Source organism: Pseudopipra pipra, chromosome 11 (genome assembly GCF_036250125.1).
Source record: "Pseudopipra pipra isolate bDixPip1 chromosome 11, bDixPip1.hap1, whole genome shotgun sequence".
Taxonomy (NCBI): domain Eukaryota; kingdom Metazoa; phylum Chordata; class Aves; order Passeriformes; family Pipridae; genus Pseudopipra; species Pseudopipra pipra.
In genome coordinates, this window is record NC_087559.1 from 9586550 (window position 1) to 9595513 (window position 8964).

The 8964-nt window shown below is 62.9% G+C and overlaps 2 protein-coding genes across 6 annotated transcripts; both read left to right on the forward strand.

Moving 5' to 3' along the window:
* Positions 1 to 16: 16 nt before the first annotated feature.
* Positions 17 to 3976, forward strand: LOC135420242 (uncharacterized). The gene is made up of 5 exons (XM_064667434.1): positions 17 to 288; positions 370 to 755; positions 1372 to 1532; positions 1937 to 2069; positions 3276 to 3976. Exons 1-5 carry the CDS (start codon positions 132 to 134, stop codon positions 3480 to 3482), a joined length of 1044 nt encoding a protein of 347 aa, XP_064523504.1. The 5' UTR covers positions 17 to 131; the 3' UTR covers positions 3483 to 3976.
* Positions 3590 to 8827, forward strand: KLHDC8B (kelch domain containing 8B). Of its 5 annotated transcripts, none has more exons than XM_064667407.1 (6): positions 3590 to 4500; positions 5105 to 5574; positions 6404 to 6568; positions 6816 to 7040; positions 7287 to 7400; positions 8195 to 8827. In XM_064667407.1, exons 1-6 carry the CDS (start codon positions 3590 to 3592, stop codon positions 8389 to 8391), a joined length of 2082 nt encoding a protein of 693 aa, XP_064523477.1. In that variant the 3' UTR covers positions 8392 to 8827. The 5 variants fall into 5 exon arrangements, with proteins under 5 accessions (XP_064523477.1, XP_064523478.1, XP_064523479.1 ...); XM_064667408.1 differs by having other exon boundaries at positions 7287 to 7388; XM_064667411.1 differs by having other exon boundaries at positions 4360 to 4565.
* The last annotated feature ends 137 nt before the right edge of the window (positions 8828 to 8964 follow it).

Consider the following 8964-nt stretch of genomic DNA (forward strand, 5'->3'; position numbering starts at 1 on the left):
ACCGGGCCCGGGCCGGGCCCGGGCCGTGAGCGGCGGGGCCGGGGCTGGGACCGGGGCCGGGATCGAGACCGGGACCGAGACCGGGACCTGGACTGGGCCGTGAGCGGCGAGGCCGGGCCAGGGGCCGGGCCATGAGCGGCGGAGCCGCGCAGCGGCGGCGGCGCCTGGTGCTGCACGTGGACCTCAACAACACCGTGGTGGTGGCGGACACGGTGACCGGGCAGGGCCCGCGCGCGGCGCTCAACACCTTCCTCAGCACCGTCACCTGGGGCCGCGCCGGGGCCGCCGGTGAGCGCCGGGGCTGTGGGAGCGGGGGGAGCCGGTGTGGCGGCGGCGGCGGGCGCTGAACGCGCTCCTCTCTTCTTGCAGGCAAGTGGGAGTGGCTGAGCGACCGTCCGTCCCTGCGCCCGCCGTGCCCCGGCGCCCTCAGCTACTACAGCGCCTGCGGCCGGAACCCCTCCTTCACCGAGGCCGGGCCGGGTCGCCGCTTCCGCAGCCTCCACGCCCGCCACCTGCAGCTGCTGGAGTGGCCGGGCCGGCCGCACGACGCCTTGTCCGTGCCAGGAGAGCCCGGCGAGCGCTACCACCTGATCCTGCCCTCCTTCTTCCGGCTCCTGGACACGCTGCACCGGAATGGCCGGGCCTTCGCCGTGGTTTTCAGGACCTTCGGCACCGACCTGCCCCGTGCCCTGCAGGCTGTCAGCAGTGCCCTGGACGGGCAGCACCCCCAATTCCCCACCTTGCGGGACGTGGCGGTGAGTGGTGCCCCGAGGGTCGAGTGGGATGGGGAGGGGCAGTCGGGTGGTCCCACGGAGGCCCCCCCGTGCCAAGCTGCTCTCCAGCCACTTGGCCAGACTGCTTTAAAAGCACCGGTTTCTTGGGATGAGGCTGTCAGCTGTGGGGGAGCACGTGTGTGTGCAAATCCTGTGTGGGAATGGTCTCCTCTTGGGGTATCCCGGGTTGGACAGAGCATCCCTTCTCCTGGGAGGTGGCTGCTGCAGCAGTGCAGGGCTCCCTGGCTCAGAGCTGATTGCAGCTGTGTTCTCTGCCCTCCCCCTGGAAGCACACTGGGCAGGAGCACTGGGAATGATCTTCAGGAGATGCTTCACTTATTTCTTGGAGCATTTATGGGGAGCAGAGAATGAAACGGGGGCAGTGTGCAGCTAGGAGGTCATTCTTTTCCATCCCTGGGAAGGGGATGACTTTTGGCTGGGGGTGATTCCACACCTCCTCTTGTCTTCTCCCCAGCACTGCCCTCCCACACTGTGGTGGTGGGGAGTCTCCACCCTGCTTCTTGGTGTCTCTACCAGTGCATGAAACAACCTGTCTGCTTTGGAAACCTTTCCTCCCTTGCTTTCTGTGGTCCTGCAGCTCCCTGTGGACCTCACCCCTGGCCAGATCCGCTGCAGCAAGCGGGAGGTGGTGCTGACACGGGGCGCGGAGCGGCTGGCCACACGGGAAGATGGAAGAAAGCTTTACAACTATTTCAGCTCCTTTGAGGGAATTGGAGGCTTCCAAGACCACTTTGACTGGTGAGAAACAGGGCACTGAGGAAGTGGATTGGGTGTTATATTGTCTCCTGTGATTCTCTGATCTTCTGAGATAGCTCCTAGTTTTGAAGTCTTTTTGGTTTTGGGGCCCCTGTCACTTATGCACTCCCTGTTTTTCCTGTGTGTAGCCTGATGGGGCTGTCATACCTTTCCTCAGGTCTCCATCCCCTGGTATACTCCATGCTTTTCTCCAAACAACCCCTGATTTGTCAGCTTGGTGCAAAATGTCTTTCCCAGGAGGCCACAGCAGGCAGCAGGATGGGACATTCTCCATCCCACTTCCCTGGCTCAGAGGCTGCCCTGAGCCTGCAGTACAGCCTGCCTTTGCCTGGGAGCTGTCACCCTCTCACTCCCCTGACTGCTTCTTCTCCTGATAACTGTTTCAGGTGGGCCAGAAATAATTTCTGTTCCCGTGGTGGGAAACCCCTGTGGATAGACCCCCACGATCCTGATGTTCACCACATCTTCATCGATGACAATATCCGGCTGGACGACGCAGACACCATTGTCCACCCACAGGTAAGTGGCTGAAGGCCACACTGGGGGTGACCCTGGTGAGGTCAGGCATGTTTTGTGTCCTTTGCATGAGGCTGCAAAGGGGGATTGAGGTGTAGCCCTGGTGTCAACTGCACCCTGTGGCACCCGCATGGCAGTGGCGTCAACTCCTGCCCATTTCCGTCTGTAAGGAGACAGTGCTGGGGGGAAAACGTGCAGCAGCCGGTGAATGGTCAGCAGTGTTTGCCAGGCAGCCAGGGAGTTACGAGGGATGACATGCTTTGTGGACATTCCCTTCCATACAAGCTCTCCCAGGTTGTAGTTTTGTAGCTGGTGGCAGTTGTCACTGCCTGGACAGACCTGTCAGGAATAGGGTTTGGTCTGTGCTGTGCCTGGTTCAAGGGAGTTATTGCAACAGCCCCTGTGTGCAGCAGCTGCTGCCTGGATGTCTGCAGCAGATAGAGAATGGCTCACACAGCTCCACTTGCTGCATTTCAGCCTCAGGCTGTTTCCCTGATCAAGGAGTTCCTCCTTTTGCCATCAGTAGCTGGTATGGCTGGTCGGTTGTGCTGCTCGGCTTGTCTCAAGAGCAACCCTGCAGCCCAGCCCCAGGGCTGCTCCCATGCCAGATCACACGGGTAGGATCCAGTTATGGTGGCAGCAGCCTTGTGGGAGTCTGGGCAGCAGCCGAGCATCTTCCCAGCAGGGCTCATCCTCACTGCTGGGACCTTGTTGTCCTGCAGCCAGGATCTGTAGGTTGGATGCCATCTTCCCTTCCTCTTCCATCACCAGCTCTGCAATGCTGTCCCCATGTCAGTGATGGTGACAGAGCAGCGCTGGAAGTGAAACAGATTACCGGGTGGCCTTAGGCAGAGCCATGGTGAAGATCAGAAGATGAAGTCCCTGTTCCCTCCTGTGGCAGCCAAAGGAGAGCTGTTGGCAGAGGTTTTCCTGGGGTTGGCTGCTCCACAGAGCTGTTTTCTTCCAGCTGCGTGGTGTGTTCCTTTAGGGGAGCACCAGCAGCATGTGTGACAAGCTGTTTTGGAACCAAAGGCATTTTCTGTGAGGGAGGGGAAATCTGGAGAAAGTTCACCTTGTGCTGCTGGAGTGGAGATGGGATCCCCCTGCCCTCTGACCCTGACCTACGGCCAGCATGGAGGTGCCTGGCCAGGGGAGGACAGGGGCACCACAGGGCATATGTGCTTCTGCCAGGCCCTGCTCTCCCCGCAGGTGTTCTTGGAGCAAGGCAGCAGCAGCCCCAGGAGTGCACCCACCTCAGAGCTGTACGACGTGTGCCTGGTGCAGACAGACCTGCTGGAGGCCATTGCTGATGAGGACTATTTCCTGCACTGCGTGAGGAGGTGCGAGGAGAACTATGACCGCTACCTGGCCTGCATGAAGAAGGACACTCCAAGCCGTCAGTGGGATGGACAGTGATACCACCTCGTGGTGCCAAGGGGCTCCAGAATGGGACACCCCCCACTTTCTACTACACACAGGCAAAGTCCTGGGCTGGGCTCCTGCTTCAAGCTGTTCCCTCTCCAATGTGCAATGTGGGCGTTCAGTCCTACCAGGAGCCTCCATGCCCAAACACAAGTGTCCCGGGAGCTTGTGTGATGGGATTCCTGGAGGAAATGGTTTTCCATTCCTTGGCAGCGGTGCCCAAGGTGCCCTTCCTGCATGTGGGCTGGGGCTCACTGTGCCCCTCTGCTCGCCAGGCAGGTCCCTTCCATCCCTTGCACCATGGCTGTGATGCAGCCTCACAGTGTTCGCACCTCCCTTCCCACTCCTGTGGCGGTGACTGGTGCGGAGCAGGTGCCGGCGTGAGCACAGTGTTATCGGCAGCACCCACAGGTGCCATTTCTGGTGTGATGTTCTCGGCAGATGCCCTGTCACTTCTGCCTGTTTTTAAAGCAAACCTTTTTAGCTCATTTCTGTGTGAGTTTCCTGCCTGCCCTTGCCTCTGCCTGTGCTGGTGGGTGGGAAGCGCCTTTCCTGGCATGTTCATTTGCCTGGCTCAGCCAAGTGGGGACAAAAGTGGCGGTGGAGGGTTTAAGACCCGTGTGCATCTTCCTGACGCTGCTGAGAGACTGTGGCAAGGGTGTGCTCAGAGTGGGGCTGAGCTCATGCTCTGTCCTTGCAGCCCTGCAGCAGTGACGGGCCGGGGGGTGCTCTCCTGGGCAGGACGGTGGGTTCTCAGCTCTGTGAGCCCGGCGCTGTGTGGCTCCAGCACCGGCAGCGGGATCTCTCCAGCTCCTCTCCCTGCGGCGGCTCCGTCGCGTCGTGAACGCGACAGGGGCACGGCGGACTGGTGGCAGCGGGAGGACCGGGCGGAGGGGAGCGGAGCCCGGAGGGGGAGCCAAGGCGGGCGCGGCGCCGCCCCCACCGGCAGCGGGCGGGCCCGGAGCGGGCGGTGGCGCGGAGCGGCGGGGAGAGCGGCAGAGCGGGCGGAGAGGTGAGCCTGGCCCCAGTCCCTGTCTGTACCCCTGTCCCAGCGACGGGGCGGCGCAGGCAGTCCCGGTACGGCGGAGCGGCCGTCCAGGGGTGCAGGCGAGAGCCTGGGGAGGGCCGGGGATGCGGGCAGCGCAGCGGGAACCGGGGAAGCGCCGGGGGTGCGGGAGTTGCAGCGGGAGCCCGGGGAGCGCCGGTGGGTGCGGGCTGCGGGCAGTGCCCCAGAGCCCCGTGGGTTGCGGGATGCAGGCGGGAGTCCGGGCAGCGCCACGGCGTGCGGGCGGTGCGCCGGGAGTAAGAGCATCGCGGAGTCCGGACAGTGCACTGGGAGCCTCGGAAGGTGCGGGCAGAGAGAGACGGGCGCGGAAGTCCCGGTGGGTACAGGCTGTGTACCGGCGGCCCAGGGGAGTGGGAGCCCGGAGTGTGGGAACTTCGGGGAGCAGGAGTACCAGTGGGTGCGAGCAGAGAACCCCAGGGAGTGGGAGCCCAGAGGGGGCGGGCGGGGAGCCCCGGGGAGCGGGGTCTTTCGCAGCGCCGAGGGGAGCTGGCTCGCTGGGGCTGGGGGAGCGGTGCATGCCTGGGCGCTGACTCGGATGCTCTCCCCGCAGGAGGCGGTGGGCAGAGCCGGGCCAGTGCCGAGTCAGGCCGGATGGGCGACACAGCGAGATCAGGACCCGGGGACCCCCGGGGCGGCTGACCAGGCCCATGGCGGCGGGCGCGGGCGCCTTCGCGTGGGTCACCTTCCCCTCCATGCCCACGCGGCGCGTGTACTGCAGCGCCGCGCACCGCGACGGGCAGCTCTTCGTGCTGGGCGGCTGCGGGGGCGGTGGGCGAGCCCTGGGAACGGCCGAGTTGCTCGACCTCCCGGCCCAGCGCTGGACCACGCTCCCACCCCTGCCCACGCCGCGGGCTGGCGCTGCTGCCCTCGCCCTGGGCAAGCAGATCTTGGTGGTGGGTGGCGTGGATGCAACGCAGAGCCCTCTCGCCTCCGTTGAGGTCTACCACGTGGATGAGGGCAAGTGGGAGAAGAAGGCGGCACTGGCTCAGCCCTCCATGGGCATCTCAGCTGTGCAGAGAGGTGAGGGATGGGGAGGGTGCCTGGCTGCAGTCTGGAGAAGTGGAGATACAGGAGTCAGGGATGCTCAGGTGGGATTTGAATCCCTATGCTGTTTGGGATGCTGCATAAGGCTTTCACCCAGCAGCCAAACTTGCCACTTAATAGTAGGATCATGCTCCTGCCCCAAAAGCCAGTCCACTTGCAGCCCAGAGATGAGCAATACAGACCCCCTCCAGGTATGGTTGCCTTCCCCAGCTGCCCTGGCTGTGGGCCATGCTGGGTGGCTGAGCACTCTGCTTGAGCCCAGCTTGGTGTGCCGTGCATCATATTGTGACTCCTGCCTAAAGTTTCCTGAGCAGCCTTGGAGCCTTGGCACAGTTTGGCATGCTAGGAGCCAGGTATGTGGTGCCCAAGTCTGCTTCCTGACCAGGGATGCTGTGGCATGGCCCAGGTCGCAGCAGGCTGAGCAGGGCAGAGGGGATGGCAGGACAGGGGTGGGAGCGGGCAGGGGTGCCGGCCACGCTGGGAGCAGGAGCAGGATTTGGCAGAATGGCTGTGTTGCCATGGTGTCTCCAGGGAGATGGTACTGCTGAGAATAATTAGAGAGGATGGCCTTGTGCTCTTCTCTGTGTCAGATGGATGGCATGGAGAGGGGGACAAGAGGGTCCCATCAGGATCAGGGCACTGCCAGGCTCAGGCCTGGCTACACCATCCCCTAGCCACCCTGGAACGATGTGTGCCCATGGGACTCCGCACTGCCTGTGCTACCAGCCCTGGAGGGCACAGGGGCACTCCCAGCCCCATGGTGCTGCCCACAGATCTCCCTGCCTCAATACTGCCTCTTTTGCAGACGGGGCTGTTTACGCACTGGGGGGAATGGGTGCGGACACCTCTCCCCAGGCATTGGTCCGTGTCTATGAGCCGGCGAAGGACCACTGGCAGCCCCTGCCCTCCATGCCCACCCCGTGCTATGGGGCCTCCGCCTTCCTGCAGGGCAACAAGATCTTCGTCCTGGGTAGGTGCTGCTGGGGCAAGCTGAACATCCCCTGTGTACCTCCACTGCCTCTGGGTCACGGAGTGACCTGGTGCACCCCAGGGCAGCTCCATGCTGCCCAGCACTGCAGTCAGGGGGGCACCTCTGGCTTGCTGAGCCCACGCTGGGCTGCCCAGCACTGCTGTCAGTGGGGCCCCTCAGGCTTGCTGAGCACAGTGATGGTGCCAGCTCAGGGCACCAGCAGCCACAGTATCTCCTCTGTGCACAGGGGGCCGGCAGGGCAAGCTGCCCGTCACAGCCTTCGAGGCCTTTGATCTGGAGACGAGGAGCTGGACACGGTATCCCAGTGTGCCCAGCCGCCGCGCCTTCGCCGCCTGCGCCATGGCCGACGGCGTCATCTTCAGCCTGGGGGGGCTGCAGCAGCCAGGGCCACACAACTTCTATTCCCGTCCCCACTTCGTCAACACCGTGGAGATGTTCGATCCCGCCCAAGGTGAGCTCCATGTCCCTGAGTGGAGTGGAAGCATCACCTACGTGTCCAAGATGACTCCTTGGATTGGTGAGGGGTGTCTGCACCTGAGGGACATGATTATGCAGGCTCTGAACATCAGCCCCTTGCACCCATGTGAATCCTGCCCTGTGCTCCCTGGTCCCAGGGAGTGATTAACCTGGGGCTGTCATGGCATCAATGTGTGGAGAGGAGCCCCAGTGTGTGATACTCATTCCCTCTCACCCCCAGGTGCATGGAGAAAGCCAAACCGCACCATCCGCATGAGGGAGAAGAGAGCCGACTTCGTGGCCGGCTGCCTAGGAGGAAGAGTGGTGGCCGTGGGTGGCCTCGGTAATGCTGGGGGTAGGCGTGTGGCCATGTTCCCATCCCCATCATTTGTGGCATATCAGTGACCTGCATGACAGTGGAGAGGTTGGCTGTGAAAAGCCACGGAGGTACTGCAACACTGTCTGCATCTGCATCCCTTTTGTGCCCTTCAAGTTCTGAGAAGACCCTACTGCCCTGTCCCAAAGGCTACCCCACTGAGCCCCTTGCTCCTTTCACCTCCAAACCAGGCTTTTTCCAGCTCATGTGCAGTGTGCCGGGCTCACATAGCCCACAGTGGCTCAGCCCCACTGTGCAGCGCTGCAGCACTGCATCCCTCTCCCAAGAGAGCTGGGGAAAGGTTAGTGCTGTCACTCAGCAGCAGGGATGCAGCAGGAAGGGCTGTCTGGGGAGCCTGGTGCCAGCCACAACACCCCCAGCCCTGCAGTGAGGGCTGCCAGACCCCCCAGGCTCACCCAGGGTGAGCTGGGCAGAAGGAGATGATGGGGAAGGCAAGTGGTGCTGGCTGAATCCCTGCGGTGTGGCATTGTTCCTGAACCCTGCCGCTGCTGGAGCTGCCCTCCCTTATCCCTGCGGGGGAGTGCCGGCACAGGGTGGGCAGAGCCAGCAATGCGGCATTAATGCCAGCAGCCCTCCCTGTGGGGACTTGGCTAATCCTCTTGTTCCCCCACTAATTGCCTCTGGGATCTCAGAGCCCCCGCAGCCCAAGGCTCCTGTTGGGATATCAGAGGCATGCAGAGGGGGAAAGGCAGACACTAGGGGGTGTGCGGGGGGAGATGCAGGGGGTTCTGATGCCATTCTATCTCCCACAGGGAACCAGTCCTACCCACTGGACTCAGTGGAAGGGTTCAGCCCCTCACAGAAAAAGTGGGAGCCACTGCCCCCCATGCCCACAGGCCGCTGCTCCTGCTCCAGCTGCCCAGCACCTGGCCTGCTCTTCCTCATCGGTGGAGTGGCCCAGGGCCCCAGCAGCGCCGTCGAGGCTCTGTGCCTGCGTGAGGCGCCCTGAGTGGGGCCCTGGGAGCCAGCCCCAGCCAAGCACCAAGTGCCTGAAGACGGGGACAGGGTGTGTGAGCACCCATGCCTGCGAGTGACCTGGCTCCAGGGAGCTGCAGTCCCATGACATTGGACATGGGAGCAGCTGCAGTTTTGGAAATCCCTCTTGGCTCCTGTAGTGCTGTGGTGATGGAACCCAGGGCAAACTCCTGCCTGGTGGGACGGCCATGGCCAGCAGTGTGGAGGGAGCAGCAGCGGCGGGACTGTCACTGGCCTCACTGCCCTGTCCGGCCCCGGCCGTGCCGCGGCGTGTCCGTGCCATGTGTGTAGCAGTGAGTGCTGTGTCGTCGTAGACCCAGTCAATGTCTCATGTAGCACAGAGGTGCCCTGTAGCTCAGTGCCTGGGAGGTGACGTAGCACCTTGAATAAATGAAACATGTGGAATTTTACCCCACAGGAGTTGTGTTGTCCCTGGTTATCCTACTCCAAGCAGAGACATGCTGCAGCCTGTCAGGAAAACCCCTCCCAAGGGAGAGCCCAGTGAGCCTTTCCCTGGCAGGACCTGTGCTGTGGGGTGGGGATGGCT